The sequence below is a fragment of the Magnolia sinica genome, chromosome 5, assembly GCF_029962835.1.
Source record: "Magnolia sinica isolate HGM2019 chromosome 5, MsV1, whole genome shotgun sequence".
In the NCBI taxonomy this organism is placed as follows: Eukaryota; Viridiplantae; Streptophyta; class Magnoliopsida; order Magnoliales; family Magnoliaceae; genus Magnolia; species Magnolia sinica.
In genome coordinates, this window is record NC_080577.1 from 101,273,210 (window position 1) to 101,293,948 (window position 20,739).

At 37.9% G+C, this 20,739-nt stretch overlaps 1 protein-coding gene across 9 annotated transcripts in view; it reads right to left on the bottom strand.

Annotated features, from left to right (window-relative positions):
- Positions 1–1,588: 1,588 nt before the first annotated feature.
- The window catches only part of LOC131246448 (uncharacterized), a 34,822-nt gene continuing 15,671 nt past the window's right edge, over positions 1,589–20,739 (bottom strand). For 5 of the 9 annotated variants that reach the window (XM_058246597.1, XM_058246602.1, XM_058246598.1 and 2 more), the window contains 3 exons: positions 11,003–11,074; positions 6,900–6,997; positions 1,589–2,892 (listed from right to left, as the gene is read on the bottom strand). In XM_058246597.1, coding sequence (XP_058102580.1) covers positions 2,273–2,892; positions 6,900–6,997; positions 11,003–11,074 — 790 coding nt within the window. In that variant the 3' untranslated portion in view covers positions 1,589–2,272. The remainder of the gene's footprint in view (positions 2,893–6,899; positions 6,998–11,002; positions 11,075–20,739) is intronic. The other 4 variants (XM_058246601.1, XM_058246604.1, XM_058246599.1 and 1 more) reach the window with 3 other exon arrangements.

Below are 20,739 nucleotides of genomic sequence, written 5' to 3' on the forward strand. Positions count from 1 at the left end.
CCTACTAACAACTTACAATTTTGCTAAATATGTGGTAAAGATTACTTCAAAAGCTCAACTACTAATGACACTGTGCATGATTCTTTCAACTCAATTATAATTAACATGAAAAATGAAAGGAAGACTAATTCACATCTCGCTAGACAGCTACCAAGTGGACTATTAAAGACCCTATTTCACATTTGAATTAATTTTAACACTCCCTTAATTCAAATGACACTTAACTCAGGAGCAAACTCTCCTTACTTGACGAATTTCTGCTAGGGATGTGCCTTAATGAAAATGTCTACAATTGGATCCTCCATGTTGCAATATTGCAACTTGAATACTCCCTTTGCCATTGTTAAATGGTTACAAGTCCATTGGTTCTTCATGTTTTGCATTAAAAAAAAAAATTAAAGAAATCATGAAGTTAGAGCTTTGATTTCAATATCCATTGATTCTTCATGTTCTACATTTTTTTTTTTTTCAAATTTTTCCTTCCACCAACTGTCAATTGAGACTAATTTTAAAGTATTTACAAGTATTTCATCACATATATTCTAATTTCGAAATTTGGGTGTAAGTGGTCCGATTTGAAAAAAATTGAAAAAAAAATTCCAAAATTTCCCAATTTCTCCTAAAATGCTTACAATTGCACTCCAAACATGAAATCAAGTGTGTATGAAGACTGATCTACTGGTTTATAAAGTCTTTGTCAATTTTCGGAAAATAAAAATTATTTTTAAATTAAAAATTAATAAAATAAATAAATATTGATTTTTTTTTTACAAAATTTCACTTCAACCAACTGTCAATTAAGACTAATTTCAAAGTATTTAGGAGTAAGTGATGAAAGAATAATCACATACACTCTAAATGTTATGCATTCAATTTGAATATAGTTGCATTACGTCAGTCGAACGGTGCATAGCACACGATATAAAGGAAACTTATTATGTGCACTTATTTTTTGAGATGTTATGATTTAAAAGTATGTATTAAAGTCTTTTTTAATAATCCCTGAAGTTTCATTGAAAAATTCAACCATTTCCCCCATGTTTCCTTAAAACTGCAATAAATTACCCGATACAAATGATATATCTCATGCGATAACTGATATGTATCTGTGTCCCAGGGGTGCGATACATATTGCGATACCGATATTTTAAACACAGTCTAGAACTACCACTCATCAGAAACTCAAATCCTAATCAATTAGAAATTCTCAAAGTGAGGTTAGTTCAGAACCCGACGATATTCTTTGTTTCATGACTGGGTTCATCATTCACATGTCAAGTATAAGGACACTAGAGAGTTGAGAATGGTTCCATGGAGATAAACACAGCCACTAGTTTCGATGGAACAAGCACACCAGCAGAATATCCATCATCCAGCAGATTGGTTGGGCACGTTGATTGGACAGGATTCCAATGGTGACGCTGTAATTAAATCCTGAAACTTCGGGTGCATTTGGTTGCAACATATATCATGAAATTCATGATATCTTGCACCAAATTAGACTGATTAATCATGAAATATCACAAAATTTCATGATATCTAGTGCAACTAAACGCACCCTTAACCATTACAAATATAACATATAAACTGTCAGAAACATTCTAGTTTGAATGCATGATTATTCTATTCAAAATCACACAGCTCTCAGTTGCTTGTTTACACTTTCAAGTACAAGTAATCTATTTTACAGAATACATTAAACTCCATTGATGAGTATCATAAGTTTCAATTTATCAAAGCGAAGGTACCTTCGGTTGATTTACGGACACCACTTCAAAGGGGGTGGTTTTAAACCTTCCAGCACAGCTCCAGAATGGATGTGTGGTTTCATTGTCCTGGTCCCACTGTTTGCAGTCTTATAGGCGGCAGCTCTGTTTGAATAATGTATGATGCGAAAACTAAATGCGGAAAAGAGAACCAAGCAAGCAACTGATTTCTCTTTCAGTATCAATCTGCTGATGGATTTAGCTCTCAAACCATCTATTTGGTCTGGCAACAAGCTTACCAAAATTTCAAGAGTTGGTTTGGATCGCTCAAACTCTCCCTCGGCTAGCACATTCCATCAGATTTTATGATGCCAACTTCACCCAGGCAATTGACAGGCACATCTCCACAGACACAATGCATAGGTGAAATGAGCAGTAACGCATCTTGGATAACATGAGAGTTTTTATCATCAAAAGCATTGCTCGTCCATGTTTCTGCTGATATAGGTCAGCATGATGTGCTTCTCATTAGACTATGCCAGACTTCTCTTCTTCAATTCAAAAGCTTATGATTTTTTCTTGGCTGAAGATAGGCCCAGGGCATGTGCAAACATCCTCTTTGCAGCTCCGTAATGTTCCCGCTCCAAATTGTCCTTGCTACCACTTACATTCTGCACCACATTGCTACTGATGGAGATATCACCAGCACGTGCCTTATTCTGCGTCTTCCTTTTACTCTGGGACCCACTACTTACAGAGCAAATGCTTCCAGGTCCTTCACACGTCTTTCTATGCATGCTTGAATTTTGGCCAGATGTGATGACAGATTCACGAGCAGCTCTCCCTCCTAAACTCGAATGAACTTCGTTGTTTTCCGCAGTGCCAAGTACATCGGAGCCATGTACATCACTGTTTGGAGAGGTCGGCTGTTCGTTGGGCGAACTAGAAGAAATCCTCTGGCCAAGTGCATGTGCAATCATCCGGCGAGCAACCACTGGGATGTTCCGTTGCTTTGGAATGAAAGGCTCCTTCATCTTACTCTCATCCAGAGAAAAGATACGTTCACGAGCAGCAAGATATGCAGCTTCTCTCTCCTCGAGTGGTGCTGAAGCTGGAAAACATGCCTGCTTCATCTTCAAGTCTGAGAGAAGCAAAACGGCAGACCCAACCTCAGAAATAACACTAGCTAGCATAATCATCAACATTATTCTACGAAGTCAGGATAGAAACCACGGTGCAGTACTTGAGATTGTTTTATGAGATAATTGGATGTAAATTGAATATAAAAACTTTGCCACTCTCAATAAAATATCTGTTAATAAAATGCAAGTGTAGATGATATAATTAGTAGTTGGATTTGCTGCAAGCCCACAACCAACATTTAACTACATTACAACTGTGGAGATGGAAATAACATAAGATAACACATTGACCATTTTGGTATGATTAGATCAAAGCAACAGACCCAAAATCAATTTGTTGTCTCATGCGTGGATTTTATAAATTGTCTATTGAATGTCAGTTGATAAACAATAGGAAGTTATGGTTTTCTGGGAAAAATGCCTCTTGGAATGAAGCATCTAAAATTTAGCAAATTGCAATTGATATAGACTAAATTAAGAACAATGTTCGAAATATAGGTATCGTGTTACGTATCGCATCCTTGGGATACAGATACGTATTGGTTATCGCACGGGATATATCGTTTGTCTCGGGTAACTTATCACACTTTTTGGGAAACATGGGCAAACATTGGGAAATTTGTTGAATTATTCAAGGATTTTATTTATATTTATATTTATATTTATTTATTTATTTATATATATTTTTTTAAGACCTTAATGCACACTTTTAAATCATAACATCTCAAAAAAGAAATGCACAGAATAGGTTTCCTTTGTATAGGGTCCTAAGCTATGCGTTATCTAATTGAACTAATGCCACTATATTCAAATTGAATGCATAACATTTAGCATGTATGTGGTGATCATTTCATCAAACACTCCTAAATACTTCGAAATTAGTCTTAATTGAGAGCTAGATGAAGGGAAATTTCAAGAAAAAAATATTTTAATAATTTTTAATTAAAAATTATTTTTATTTTTGAAAATTGACAAGGATTTAACAAATCAATATATCAGCCCTCATACGTGCTTGATTTCGTGTTTGGAGTGCAACATTGCAAGAAAAGTTGGGAGAAATTGGAAAAAATAATAATAATTTTCCCCAAATCGGACCACCTACACTCAAATTTCGAAATTAGAGTGTACGTGATGATCATTTCATCAAATAGTCCTAAATACTTTGAAATTAGTCTCAATTGATAGCTGGTTGAAGGAAAATAATAAAAAAAAAAAAAAAAAAAAAAAAAAAAAAAAAAAAAAAAAATTGAAGAACCAATGGATATTAAAATCAAAGCTCCAACTCCATGATTTTTCATGCAAAACATGAAGAACCAATGGATTTGTAACCATTTAACACTGGTTGAACATAATTTCAACAAAATAGGGATCAAAAATTGAAAATGCTCACCAGATCAAACATGTGGATATATCGGCACTACCTGTGCGTTTCGTATTGCATAGGTGGGATACAAGATATATCGTGGGATATATCGGCCAATATCATCGATATTTAAAACATTGATTAAGAATCACTTAACTGGTTCAGTCGTCCTAATCTTCTTGAAGTTCAAACCATGCTAACTTTTCCAGAAAAAAGGTATTGACAACCACATTTCCTGTTCTGTAAAAAGTTCAGTGGGACAACTACTGATTTGTTCATCTCAACAGGCCAGCTCATAATCTGAACCGTTTATCCGAAACGTTTCACTGTGAATTAGTTAATACCCAAAACTGACCTGAAGATGATACCCGTCGGATTGACATCCTTTTCTTTTCTTTTCACCTTTTTTTTTGGAACAGTAACACAACTTCATTAAAAAAAAAGAATACAACCAGAAAGAGGCAGGGGCCAAGGACGAAGAGACCCACCGCCTCACCCACCCAAAATTACATCACATTGACCCAGTCTACCATAAGATCATCTCTATTACAATCCATGAAATGGAGAACCCCTACAGCCCAAGAAGTAACTCTATTTTTAACTTTGCGAACAGCCTCAGTTGATCAAGACAATTGTTAAAAGTAAAGTCGTTTCGTTCTAACTATATCAACCACCACATCACCAACAAGGCGAGCTTCTGAAGAGATTTCTTCATTTTACCCCGGGCTCCATCAAAGAGAGGTAAAAACATCCTCAGAGCTCAGAAACCACCTTGCAATGGATAAACATTCGGCTGACCAATACCACAGCTTTGAGGTGCATTACACAAAATATCAGTGTCCCTGCTGCGCAGATGATTAATGGTTAAAACTTTATTCTCAGCCATTAACCACCCAAAGGCAACTAGCCTAGGAGGGCCCGGATGCCAAATAGAGGGCGGGGGCTCTGTGGTGCTACTCAAGTCACTACTGCAAAGGAACTGATAGAAAGACTTCACCTAGTCAACCTGACAACTGCTTTCCATATCACTGATGCCCTATAATGGGAAGACTGGAGTGGGAGCCAACGTCCTGAACTGCTTATTTGCATGCTAACGACTCTTTCCCACGAACTATCATCCTCTATCCTGGATCTCCATAGCCATTTCAAGCACAGGAATGAAGAAAGAAAATGAAAAAAGAAAAGAAAAAAAGAACACTAGCAACAATTTGTACTCGTAGAGCAGACCTCTAATTGGATGGTTAGAGTCATATGGCTGGAAAAAAATTGAGGCTTATTGTTGATCCATTGTAGGCTCTACAAGGTGAAAAGTCTGGATCACGGACCAGACTGCTGAAACATGCAAATCACAAAGTCTCACTTGACTTGGATGACACTCAGCATGTAGAAGAATTTATTGTAGCTTTTTTCTCTCCGTATTCCTTTCCACGTCAGCATAAATTTCATGGCTCACCAAATGTAGTAGTTATTTTTCTCTTCTTCCTATGATTCAACAATCTTTTGTACTCTGATTATCGCTTAATTATGCTGAGTGATAATATCAGATGGCCTCTGTAGATCAACACCTTCTAGCTTTGATTTGATGTGGATCACCAGTTTTGTATTGATTCTGCTAGATCAATCATTTTAAGCCACCTTCAAGAAGTGAATTGGCGTCCTTGAATTCTTAGTTTCAGCATTATAATTTTGAGGGTGCAGTACAGAACTCAAACCATAAGGAGTAGATTTCTTAATAACTTCAGTAAATTTAGTGTAGGTAGGTTCACTAGTAGATATGGCACATTCAATGCGCATGGAGAGAGGAGTTTTTTGAAAGATCAGGGAAAGAGGATTGGAGAAGCATTGTAAAAGGGGAGTTATTTAATACTCTGGTATAGTTATGCTTGATACTCAAGCACTCTGAAATAGCATATCTTGGCATGCATTAACTCAATCAAACCATCCATGTCATGGGACCCACTTTAGATAGGTCATCATCCAAAATTTAGATTGATTTGATGATTCTAAATTCTGATTAATGAGGATTTGTTTGTTGCATTTGGACCATTGCATATTTTTGTTTCACTGTCCATTAATTATCCACCAATCATCCAGCTGGAATCAAATCAATGTAACCAGTCTAAAAGCCATCTAAATCAGGGCCCATGATTGGTATGGTTTAGTTTGTCCACCCATTCCAAGATCTGAGGCATTCGACTTGAATTTCTGCTTTCAAAAGAGAAATGCACCACATCGAGATCCTCACAAATGCACAATGGAGAATCCCATTCGATCCTAACCACCTCCAACTCTTCCCAAAATTCTGCAAGACGTGACCTTTATAAGGCTTCGACATTAACTTTACATTTTTACTTGTTATCATTATGTGAAACTGTAATTAATTAAAACGAGATTTAGAAAGTGGGTCCCAAAGACAACAGAGGCCATCAACTATGATTAGGGCAATAAACAAAGGGGTAAAAAAACACTTCCTGAAGAGCAAGAAAAGGCAAATGCTTGAGTTTCACGTTCTAGCAAGCATGTTGAATTTTCACAAAACATGGTAAACTGGTTGGTGTGATCCATATCATTACCAAGAACTGAAGATTGAAATAAATATAATTAGGACAATGACTTCCACAATTAAATTAAAAGAAAAAACCCTAACCAGGAAAGACTATACCTGTAGAGAGGACTAGAGAAATTCACCTGGTAAATCTTCTTTCCTCTTTAGTAATTGGTGTGATGTAGCTGGAGATTGATACTCATCATACTGCCACAATATGTCACTAACAAGGACACAAGGTCTGCAATTCAAGAAAATTAAGTTGAAATTATTCATGAGACTATTATTATTTATTAAATCACAAGAAATAAACCTATAGTAATACCTCCACAATCAATCTTGAGGTGTTTAGACCACCTCTGCACCTTGCTTGGGCCTCATGCAAGGCACTATTCCCAGGCATGCACCCAACGACTAGGTGTGCCTGTAGTTCACCCACAAAATGACATAAGGTACCCTCACGGGTACTTCAAAAAGGTGATTTGGGTTTTCTTGACAACCATTAAGGGTTGAAATACTTAAAAGGGAGGTCATAAAACCCCTTTGAACATTTGTTCCACGATCCTTTTAACCAGTGTTCAAAATATTGGTATCACACCCTTGGGATATGGATACATATCGGTTATCGCATGGGATATATCGGTTGTATCGCGTAATGTATCTTTGTTGTTGGAAACATGGGGAAACATTGGAAATTGGTCGATTTTTTCAATGAAACCTCAATGATTGTTAAAAAAGACATCAATACACACTTATTAATCAAAACATTACAAAAAACAAGTGCACATAATAGGTTTCTTTGTACGGGGTCCTAATCTATGCGCTGTCTAACTGAATTGATGCAAGTATATTCAAAGTGTATTCATATAATTTACAAATGTAAAAAGACGTGGAAACACAAGCAATACATTCAAAAGCAAAAGAAGAATCACACTATCAGATTACATACATGTTTGATTTTATGTTTGGACACAAATTGCAATCGATTTGCGAGAAATTGGGAAATTTTTAATTTTTTTCAATTTTCTGCAAGTCCAGTCCTCTAAATCTCGAAATAAGCTCCCAATCAATGATTTTTCATGTTTTATCATGGATTTGTAACAATTTGACACTGATTTAACATGATTTACAGAAAAAAATAAATAATTAAATAAATAAGGATGAAAAATAAAAAATGCTGACCGGATTGAACATGTGGGATATATCCCACTACTTGTGCGTTTCGTATCGCACAAGTGGGATACAAGATATATCATGGGATATATCAGCCGATATTGTCGATATTTAAAACACTGCTTCTAACTAGGTGCAGCTCCCACTTAGAATTGCACTTCGAATTCGTGCTCCCACTCCTGCTTCCTATCTATTTATTCTTGAAAACATTTTGAAACAAACACTTCCCCACTCTCCCAGCCGAACATGTTGCCCCTTCGCTTCACGGTTTTTGTAACTATAACACTTTTTTTACCACTTCATATAGATTAAAGCAATAATTGAAAACACCTGCCATGTGTGTGTGTGTGTGTGTGTGTGTCTGTTATTTTTCATAAACTCGTGAAATCTTGATTCTTTTCTTGTTTAGTATTTTAAGATCACTGTGTTGGACTTCCTCAAAGCAATTTGAGCTTCCATATGGGTTCTTACTATCTAAAATTCATAAATTAAATTTATATACTTTCATTTCTTTGTCAAAGTTAGTTTAAACCTAACTGTATAAAAGAAATCCATATGTCTCTACATCTAACATGCATGATATAACATAAATTAAGATTAAAAAATTGCGCCTGGATTGTCTAGGTGTGTGCCTGATGCCCCTAGGCATTTTAGGCATTCCTGGGGTAATTACACATGGCATACGCCTAGCACCTTTAACTACAATGCAATCAGTGAAACATTTTCCAGTTAGTTGTCAATCACGACAATAACAGAAACATTCTAGAGGAAAGCAGCATTCTTTTTTTTTTAAGTAGCTCTATGTGAGAATTTGTAAGTAGGGTGAAAGCTCTTGTTATTGAATGGGCTTCTGGCCTCAAAGCCATAGGTGTATATTTCCCTTGGCTTTTGTTGGGCTGTAATGGTAAGTAGGGTGAAAGCTCTTGTTATTGAGTGGGCTTCCAGCCTCAAAGACGTGGATGTATGTTTCTCTAGCCTTTTGTTGGGCAGTAATTCTTTCCCGTTCTAACTTTGCTTAGTCGGGCTTCTCAATAAATTTTGTTACTTCTATTTCTAAAACAACGAATATTCTGTTCTCCCCAGATGGTCCAAAGACTAGCCATCAATACGAGCCTCCAAACCACCTCTCCTTCACCAATTCCGCCCCCATGCCATGCCGACATAAAGTCTTCTATAGATCTAGACACAACCCATGGCGTATTGAATGTAGAGAAGAAGCTTTCCCACACCTCATTCTCCTACTATGGGGCAATGGAGAAATACATGGTCGACTGATTCAGCATTCTTCATAGACACGAGGCATATATTGGGAAGCACCATGCCTCTTTTAACTAGATTGTCAACAGTTAGAACCCTCCTTCATCCCACTAACCATGCAAAAGCCGCAACCTTGGAAGGAGCACCATAATGCCAAAAATGATAGCTATGAGACCTCGAACCATCTGACCACATCTTTGTAATCAACTTGTAAAAAGATTGGATAAAAAATCCACCCGATTTGCGAGCATTCAATATCATCACGTCGGGTTTTGTTAAATTGGGGCCAAACTATTAAGTGCAGTGCTATCAGAATCATACGATTCATATCGTATCATATGGGTGTACGATTCGCATCTCTGTTATCAACTTGTAAAAAGATCAGATCGAAAATCTACCTGATTTGTGAGCATTCCATATCATCACATCGGGTTTCGTTAAATTGGGGCCATACTCTTAAGTGCAGTGTTATCAGAATTGTATGATTCATATCGTATCGTATGGGTGTACGATTTGAATCATACACTCAAATCATAAATTCCAAATAATCGTACAATAATCATATGAATCATATGAATTGTAAGATAATCGTAGATTACATAAATGGGCCCAAAATTTACTTAAAAAATCAATTTTTTATTCAATTATTTTCTTCTTTCTTTGTACCATTTTCCTCATAAAACATGAAAAAGGCCTCCCCTATCAAATATATCCTCTCTTTTTTCTTTAGAGAGAGAGGAGATTTGGGGTTTTTGAATACTTGATAGATTTATGAAAACAATAGAAAATTATGATAGTTGGATACAGCTTATCATGGGCAAGTGTTTAGGGACATACTTTCCAAATGGATATCCAAATTCAAGTCCTACTTTCTCACTAAGTAGAGATGGCATTACACAAGTCAATAGATATTTAAAATCAATGGATTGAATGCACGTAAAAGCCTTGTTCCAGTAATTTGGACATTTCTTTTGAAGAAAAAAAAACACACACACACACACACACACACACATATATATATAAAACTGAAATCACTTTTGTGCTTACACTTGAGGCTTTTAAGGTTGCATGTGCCTTGAAGTATTGTCCCAATTTATGTTTGTCGTGCATGGTCTGAAAATGTCAGGCATTGAGAGTGCCACTGCATGTGCATACAAGACTTGGACATGGTTTCGAGTCTGACACTTTCTGGTTCGGAAAATCTTGTATTTGTGTATAAAAGGATGTCATTTGTGGCAGGCTTTTTGGATGTTTTATTACTGTTGCCAACAGCAAGGTATTTTAAGCATGTAAAAACGCTGTTTTTGCAATCTCATCTATTTACAAATCCAGAAATTGCATTTCTATCAACTATACATCCTCTACAAAAGCAACAATGCACAACTAAGATGGCAATTAAGTCATAAAATAACAGAAGTAAAGAACTCAGACCAAGTGTTATTGCAATTACGTTAAGGCACAACAGATATCAAGTTCGCAAGGATAGAAAGATCCATAAGACCTCCAACCTCATTGCCCTAACCACAGATGTTCTCATTAGACCCCTAAACGGCATTAATGTAGAGAATAAAAGAGTGCCATGGGACCATGCAAGATTAAATGAAAAAAAGAGGCATGCTTTACTTGCGCAACTGTAATAAAATATGAGAGACACGACAAGGACATTCCCATAAAGGGCCATGCCATGTGTGCGTGTGTGTGTAAACACAACACTGCCTAGTTTCCACATATGAAATCTGAAGTACAGGGATGTAATACATGAATCTATAATATGAATATGACTTCCAGGGTAGAAATTCCTTTGAGTAAAACATACATTGATGAATCTGGGCATCGCTCCAAAACTAAATGGCGATCATCTCCTTCACCAACTGATTCATGTGCAAACCTATCATATGAAAAATATCATAACAATGAGATTCCGCTGTGTAACTGAAAAAATTTGAGCATGAGAAAATTTGATAGGTATCAGTACTGACCTATGGAACTGAAATGCATGCTATTGTTAGACAAGATCATGACTGATGAGCAACATTCAAAATATTTTCACACATGACTTGGGTGACCGAGTTGTATTGGTTTTGGTTGAGAGTAGGACGAGTCACCAACCAGAAGGGGACTTAAACTGAATGAAATGGGGTGGGTCATACCAGTTTCAGTCTCTAGGTGATTCACGCTCTGAAACTAATATTTAAAACCATGCACACGAGACATGGAGCCCCAAGAAAACTGACATGCTGACACGTACCAATACTACAAGTCTACAACAGTAAAAATATATTATCCCTCATTTTAGAAGCCAGGTGGAAGTGAAGTGCCTAGACCTGTGAGATCAGGCATAGGTTTCACATTTTTTTCAATTAAATATTAAGAGAAGCGATAACCATTTTAGAAAATTAAGGAAAATTTGAAGAGTAAAAACTTTCACATTTTTTTTTTCATTTAAATATTAAGATAAGTAATAACCATTTTAGAAATTTAAGGAAAGTTTGAAGAGTAAAAACAGGAGAGAAAAAAATCCCCTTTAATTGCAACTTCAATAAAAGCCTCTTTCATAACCACCAAAGAAAATAAAGAAAAACAAAGACCTCTTTTGATCACAGTTGCTGGTCGTTAAGGGTCTGTTTGGGCAGTGGGATTAGAAGGGATTAGGTGGGATGGGATTCACCTGATCCTGTGCCAATTCCACTCCATGTTTGGGAAAAATGGGAAAGCCTGGAATTACATTAATGGAATTGCATTGGGTCCCGTGCCAATTTCACTCAATGTTTAGCAAGTTGTGTAGGTCCCACCATAATGTGTGGGCTATATCCACACCGTCCACCCATTTATCGAGATTATTTTAAAGCATGGGCCAAAAAATCAGGTAAATCTAAAGCTCAAGTGGACCCCACCATAGAAAGCAACATGGATTGAATACTTACTGTTGAAAACTTCTTTGGGGCCACATAAGTTTTAGATCTACCTCATTTTTAGGCCCATGCCATAAAATGAGGTTACAAAACAAATGAACGGTTTAGATATAACACGTGTGTTATTCTCAATAATTTCAAATGATGGTGGGTATATTCATTCAATATACCACCGTATTATCAACAAAGGATAGCATTAATTTTATCCCATGGTATTAGGGGACAATCCCTGCCATGGATAATAATTATGTTTTTTGAATCCCATCCCACCTAATCCCTTCTAATCCCACTGCCCAAACAGACCCTAAGTGTTGTTGTGGTGTGCCAGCTATTGCCACTTACTCCTTGCAACAAGTGGGATGAAATTGGATGGTGGTGTGATGGCAGAACTAGTGCAACTAGATTAAGGAAGAAACTAATTGCAATGAAGTTCAGCATACCGGATTGAAAGTTCGGATTATTAGTGCACTGATTTGTGCACCTATTTGTCAATGACGTGAGTCTGTGTGTTAGGGAGTCGGTTGAGCCATTGGAAGCTGAAGACTGAAGACATGTGAAGAATTGGAACATCAAGGAAGTGAAGAACATGTAAAATGAGGTGCCTTGGTGACCCTAACCTTGGACCCAAAACAACCTTAAATCTAGACGATCCTAACCTTAATAGGTAAACCTTATATTGATCATTGAGCCAAATTGGAACATGATAAGTAAGGTTTAAAGAGGTGCATAGTTGCTGTAAACATACCTACTTAAAACAACAATTTTCGAGTGGTCCTCGATCCCATCAATAGTCTGTTGATAGGTCTCAATGGCATCAAAGGACCACTCAATCCAATTGAAGAAACAATCCATCAACCAAATAGATAAATTCCTAGATTTTCTTGATAGGATCGACTAACATTTCAATCTTATTGAAGGACCTTCGATGCCATCCAGGGGGCCTTTCGATCTTATTGACAGAGCCGTTAACTAGCCGTTTTATAGTCATTGCAAATCAGTTGCTTATAAAAGGGCATTCGATTCTTGGACATTTTGATGGATTTTTTGTACAAATAGAGATTAGGTGATTCATCACTCATATCCTACATACTAAGCCTCTAAACCTATGAGATTTGATTCATCTTCTTGAGCTTTACCACTCTAATGAGGATTCCAACCTCCACATTGAAGATGAACTCAATATCCACCTTGTTCTACAGATTAGACTAAAGATTATTGGTAAAACCCTCGTCTAAACCCTCTAGAACACCTATCTAGGTGAATCCCTTAGGTTTACAACATTTCCATAAGTTGTAGGAAATTCCACCAGCTCCTTTCACTTGATAACTTCATTGGCACATCACATGCAAGGCGAATGATTATAGGAACTGAAACATCGGCATCAACAATCAAGGGAGCAATTGGGAAGCCGATTCATGCACTGGAGAGCATTGAAGAAGCATCTCAAGCAAGGTGCTACAAATGTGGCTCAATCCGACAAGTTGTCATTTGTAAGATTTCACATACATTCCTTCACTGTATAGGATTGAGTATAAGAGTTTGTAACCTAAACTCGATAGGTTCTTGTGTAGGACCTAGACTTGTGTAGGGCCGAATTCACTGACATGAATGTGTACGTGGTCCACCGGGCACAGTTAAGTACGTGTTAGTCTCTGTAGGAGCCTCCGATGGGAGTGTAAGTAGGTCCTTGGATTAGGACCGCTAGTAGTTATTGGTTAGCCAATAGAAAACCAACTTAGCCTCCACGGGAACCACCGACATCGGTGAGTACGTGGGTAAGTTCTTATGTAGGCCTCCGGCAGGAGTACGCTTGTAAGGGTTATGATGGGGACATCCCACGCATGCTGTCCACACGTGCACGCACACCACCCCCCCTACGCTCGTACGTCAGAAGAAGGAGGGTCCCACCGTCGATTTGGATCGATGACGACATCTAGGGGGGGCCTCCTAGCTAGAAGACGAAGTTTTGATTCAAAAGAGTGGGCCCGTTAGTCAAGAAAAGCCCATCGTGGGATCTCATGATCGTGACCCACTAGTCAGATTGATTTCATATTTTAGGTTTTGCTTATTATTATTATTTAGAACATCATGAACGCTTTAGATTTCTTTGTTTGGTTTTTATTTTAGTTTACTTCATCGCCAAGTAATAGATTGCGCACATGGCGCGAGTTTTGGGGTATAGGGTTTTCTTATAAATAGGCACCCCTTGTAGTTCTTTTCATTCATTGAAGATTAATAAAAATTCTGCGTTTTCCTACTCTTTGAGCTGTGAAGCCTAATTGGGTGCGAAACCCTCCCTTCATCGAAAGGTTAACTACGGTGGTGCGAAGCCACATCTATCCCAATTCACCCCTATCTATCGCTATCTCTACTATCCATCTTCTACCATCCATTCTTTTCACCTTACCCCATCATCTACACTTCAAATCAATCATCTATTACAACAATTCTCCTCCCCACTGCAGAATTTCAGAATCTGGCCCTACAGAAGGGCTGAAACTTCGGCGGAGCACCACGCACAAACCGTACATCGGATCTAGCTGAGATTTAGGGGTTTTGGAGTCCTTTCCTAGCCAACCAGGGCCAAGGTGGCCTTTTTCTGAATAGTGGGCTCCACACACTTGCGGCTAGGATCACACGCACGTGCGTCTAAGCCATTATTATTGTCCACGCGTGCGGTACTTCTCTGGTTCGTCTCTCTCATCTCTTTCACTCCGCTTTCACCCAAAGTCCCTAAACCTAACCCTAAATTACTCAAATCACCAATTTTATGCCCCTTTTCTTACCCTAGGGTTCCCCGCATTGGAATTTCTGAATCCCTTGGATTAGGGATTGATTACTATGCATGTGTGGATGATTATTTCTTATCTTTGAGTATCGTTTGGTTCATAATTTTTATTGATCCAGCCCTATCATGTGTAGGCCTGGACCTGCATAGATTCCCCTTAATTGAATGTTTGGACTTTCATGTGGGATATGGAATTTGTGTAATTGTTTCTGAACTAATGTGATCTTAAGCCTGAAATCTCGCATATCATATTTAATTTTCATGTCCTGCATCAAATTTGGTATCAAAGCCTAGGGTTCTTGTAGGGGAATTCATTACATGTTTAGGGTTTGGTTGTTTATGTCCATTACGCATCAATTCTCATCATATATGGCTGTTTAGAGGTCCATAAACCCTGACATAAGCTGCTGAAATTTTCTGTTATCCCCTTATTTGAATTATTTTAGAACTTGGTCTTCTATTTCTAGGTTTAGAAACTTTTCTTTTCTGTTTTTTTTAGAAACTTTCTTAATCTGTTTTTAGAAACTAATTTCCATTCCTTTTTCTTTTTTTGAAACTAACTTACTTTCTATTTTTAGAAACTTTCCTTTTTCTTTTTCTTTAGAAACTTTTCTAATTTGTTTTTTTTTTAGAAGCTTTCCTAATTTGTTTCTTTAGAAACTTTTCTAATTTGTTTTTAGAAACTTTCTTTTTTCATTTCTAGAAACTAGGTTGCTTTTCTTTAGAAACTTTCCTAATTTGTTTTTTTAGAAACTTTCCTAATTTGTTTTTGTTTTTTATTTTTAGAAACTTTCCTTTTTCATTTTTAGAAACTAGGTTGCTTTTTTTTAGAAACTTTCCTAACTTGTTAAAAAAACATTTCCTTTTTTCATTTTTAAAAACTAGGTCGTTTCTTTTTCTTTCTTTTTTTTTTAAAAAAAATCTTATATTTTAACAACTATATTGCTGAATTTTGGTTGGCACCCTACACTAAACATGGAACAATTACAAGAGTCACTAAACAAGCTATCCCAAAAGTTGGAGTTTATGATTAAGCGCTTGAAAATGGACCAATGCTTTGAACAACTTGATGTATGCATTACCCGACTAAAGACCATCGCCAAGACAAACCCCACCATTGGGGTAGATGTCCAATCTCAAGCAGGTGGCCTGAAGGATAGACAAATGAATGGAGTTGGTCAAGGAATCAATTATGGGTGTGCACCCGTGCACTCACCCCATGAGAGACATCAAGACCACTATTTTGAGGGGTACAACATGTGCGGCCTTGTGGCTGGAGAGAGTGCACCAAAGGCTAGTGTAGATTTACCCACTGAGGTCATTCCAGTAATAGATGAGTTACATGATGTCTTTCCTGATGATCTACCGGATGAGTCTCCCCCTAGGAGGGATATAGAACACACAAGAACATGGGACACGGTAATACCTACAGCCGAGTTTGTGTTTAATAGTTTTGTCGATAGGTCCACAGGTCTCAGTCCTTATGAAGTCGTTACTAGTTATAAACCTGAGAAACCTATTGATCTTGTCCCTATGTCACTGTCCCATAGGCCGTCAGAGCCTGCAGAGTCTTTTGCACATCACATTCATTCATGGCATCAAGAAATCAGACAGAAGATCACTACTAGTAATGAACATTACAAATTTGCTGCAAACCAACATAAACATTTCAAAGAATTCAATATTGGAGACTCTGTGATGGTCCGCATCTGGCCCAAGCGGTACCCTCCGGGAGCCGTTCGTAAGTTACACGCGCGTAGCGCTAGACCATTCAAAATTATAAAATGAAACGGTCTCAATGTGTATGAGGTAGATCTTCCACCTTCCATGGGAATTAGCTTCACATCCGATGTAGAAAATTTAATTACTTTTCAGGGGACCACTGATACTTTGTCCGGCACTTCGCCCACCCATCCTAATTTCCCATATTTATCTCTTGAACCATGGCCCATTCCCGACCCATTTTCTCAGCATCTATCTCCCATACCTACCCTTTCCGACCCATTTTCCCAGCCTCTACGTCCCATACCTACCAATCCTGACCCATTTTCCCAGCCTCTACCTCCTATACCTACCCTTCCCAACCCATTTTCCCAGCCTCTACGTCCCATAACTACCCGTCCTGACTCATTTTTTCAGCCTCTACATCTCATACCTACCTGTCCCGACCCATCTTCTCAGCTTCTACATCCCATACCTATCCTTCCCGACTCATTTTCCCAGCTTCTACCTCTCATACCTAACCTTCACACACCCAAAAAGGAAATAGAGGATATCCTAGACCATCAAATAATTTCAACGTCGGACGGTGGGTTTCAGAAGTACCTGGTCAAGTGGAAGTCACGTCCAACTTCAACCAATATGTGGCTCACTGAGGAGCTTCAGAGATTTGATCCTTACATCTCGGAGCAGTTCGGGAGTTTTATTTCGCCAGTGGCGAAATCTTCACAGCCGTGGAGAATTGATGGGGACATCCCACGCACACTGTCCACACATGCACACACACCCCCCTACGCTCGTACTCCAGAAAGATGGCCCCACCGTCGATCTGAATCGATGATGACGTCCAGGGAGGGCCTCCTAGCAAGAAGACGAAGTTTTGATTCAAAAGAGTGGGCCCGTTAGTCAAGAAAAGCCTATCGTGGGATCTCATGATCGTGACCCACTAGTTAGATTGATTTCATATTTTAGGTTTTGCTTATTGTTCTTATTTAGAACATCATGAACGTTTTAGATTTCTTTGTTTGATTTTTATTTTAGTTTACTTCATCGCCAAGTAATAGGTTGCGCATATGGCGCGAGTTTTGGGGTATAGGGTTTTCCTATAAATAGGCACCCCTTGTAGTTCTTTTGATTCATTGAAGATTAATAAAAATTCTGCATTTTCTTACTCTTTGATTTATGAAGCCTAATTGGGTGCGAAGCCCTCCCTTCATTGAAGGGTTCACTACCATGGTGCGAAGCCACATCTATCCCGATTCGCCCCTATCCATCGTCATCTCTACTACCCATCTTCTACCATCCATTCTTCTCACCTTACCCATCATCTACACTTCAAATCAATCATCTATTACAACAATTCTCCTCCCCACTGCAGAATTTCAGAATCTGGCCTTACAGGAGAGCTGAAACTTCAGTGGAGCACCACGCACAAACCGTACATCGGATCGAGCTGAGATTTAGGGGTTTTGGAGTCCTTCCCTGGCCAACCAGGGCCAAGGTGGCCTTTTTCTGAATAGTGGGCCCCACACATGTGCGGCTGGGATCATACGCATGTGCGTCTGGGCCATTATTGTTGTCCACGCGTGCGGTACTTCTCTGGTTCGTCTCTCTCCTCTCTTTCATTCCACTTTCACCCAAAATCCCTAAACCTAACCCTAAATTACTCAAATCACCAATTTTATGCCCCTTTTCTTACCCTAAGGCTCCCCGAATTGGAATTTCTGAATCCCTTGGATTATGAATTGATTACTATGCATGTGTGGATGATTATTTCTTATCTTTGAGTATCGTTTGGTTCGTAATTTTTATTGATCCAGCCCTATCATGTGTAGGCCTGGACCTGCATAGATTCCCCTTAATTGAATGTTTGGACTTTCATGTGGGATATGGAATTTGTGTAATTGTTTCTGAACTAATGTGATCTTAAGCCTGAAATCTCGCATATCATATTTAATTTTCATGTCCTGCATCAGGTTAGAGGTGAACCTGATTTAAAAACTCTGATAGTGAATACCGGTACATTCAAGGAGAGTGCGTCCGCAGGGAGTAGAGTAGGAAAACCAAATCACTATATATGCTTGTGTTTGCGATTGTATTTAAGTACAATTCTATTCATGCCTAAGTGGTTGATAAGTTAAATTATATGTATGCTTACATTGGATTGTATGCTAGGCATATAACTTGCAAAGCACACACAAGCACACTATCTCATATAGACTAGTTACTTGATTGGTAAATCATTTGCAGTCTATGTGATTGGACCCACTTTAGCTTGATTAGTGTTAATTTATTTTGTTAGTTTATTTGATAAATTGTATTAGATAGGCAAAGAAATTTTAAATTAGTTCTAATCATCCCCCCTCTAGGACTTAGCAATAATTCTATAACTTCGCCAAGCTTTCGCACGCGGCGTGGTGGACTATCCTACCACACAATTTCAATCGGTATCAAAGCAGGTAGCTCTTAAAGGGCGTAACTGCCTAGAGTTGATCCATATGAGCTTTTGAATTATGTCTACATATGAGGGAAAAGCCAAGGTTACCCAAGGAAATGAAGTAATTAGTAAATCTTTTGGCATGGGTGAACCTTTTGGGGACAATAGAGGATTTGAACTTAATGGGAATACATTTGCTATAGCCTCTACCTCTTTGGTAATCCAAGAGGAAGCATATCGAGAGCCTCTCTTATGTGACATACTTGTGGAGATGTTGGGCACCTAAAATTTGAGTGTTTGATCTTAAAAATCTCCCGCTCTACCTCAGTCACAAACCAAACTGGTAAACATGTAATATCTGAGAAATTGACACACCAATGGAGAAGCATCCCTAGAGGATTCCCAGAAAAAGAAGAAAGTTTCCAACTCTTCCTAAAAGGATCGACCAGATGAAGGTGTTGCTGAAACTAATTGTCTGGCTTAATGAAAATGCAAAGAAAATGCTAATCTAAGGGCAATGATAATCAGGACAGGACTCACATAGTTAAATCACTTACCGAACATAGATCTCCAACTAGGAATTCACCCAAGGGAGATGCATCTAGGAAAATCATTCACACTCCTAAACATAGTTTGGGTCCTAGGAAATTCACACCCGAGTGGGTTGTGAAGAGGGATAGGTGACCTTTGAAGGTTTATGAGGGCTTAATTGCTAAATTTGAGGAGTTTAGCCTCATTGTTGAGCCAAATTGGAAACCCTGATAATTAGAGTCTCATTTTGAGCACTATTGGTAAATCAGAGGAATTCAACCTCATTTGTGCTTAATAGGTATATTCGAGGTTGTTTAGCCTCATTTCTTTGTGATACTTAGCCTTAAAGTTGCTTAATTATAAGTATCACATGTTTAAAGCTAGACCATCAATGGTCATTGTTATTTCAAATAGTATATATTTTGAATGACCATACATGCATGCTCCATGTTGTTAATGTTATATGCACCATATTCCCTTATTAGTATGAGCTCATTGGTATATCCATGATTTATAGAGCTTTTCATTTTTATTTTTATTTTTGTACTTAATTGGTATATATATGGAATTAACTTTTTGTTAAATACTGATAAAAAGGGGGAGAAAGATCAAGTCCCACCAAAACGAGTTGAATTCTGCTTTGCGGGATTTGTTTGTTGATTGCAGGGAATTGATGAAGATAGGGGGAGCAATGCAAGTCTTCATGTCTTGTGTTTAATTGAGTTGTAATTTTTATATTGGACATGTAATATTTTGAGTGGTTTTGGTTTGTTATTGGTATGGAACATGATAAAATCTATGTTAGGTTTTTGTCATGTAATTGACAAAGGGGGAGATTGTTAGTAACTCCACTAAGCTTCCGCGCGTGCCGTGGTAGACTATCCCACCATGCAATTTTATGAATCACATGAAAAAGATGCAATGACTATGCGTAAGCTTAACAATCCTCTAGCCCCCCTCAACACACTATCATAGAGAAACATGAGAACTTGCACAAAGAAAATATCATTCGACTGTCTTATTCCATTGGGCCTATACCTTATTTATAACAAGTGTTTACAAGGTTTTCTCCTTGAGAAAATCTCTAGCGTAATTGCAGAATCTAAAATTAGAATTCCCTGACAACCAAGGTCTCTAAAATAAGAAAAAACCTTAAACACGAAAAT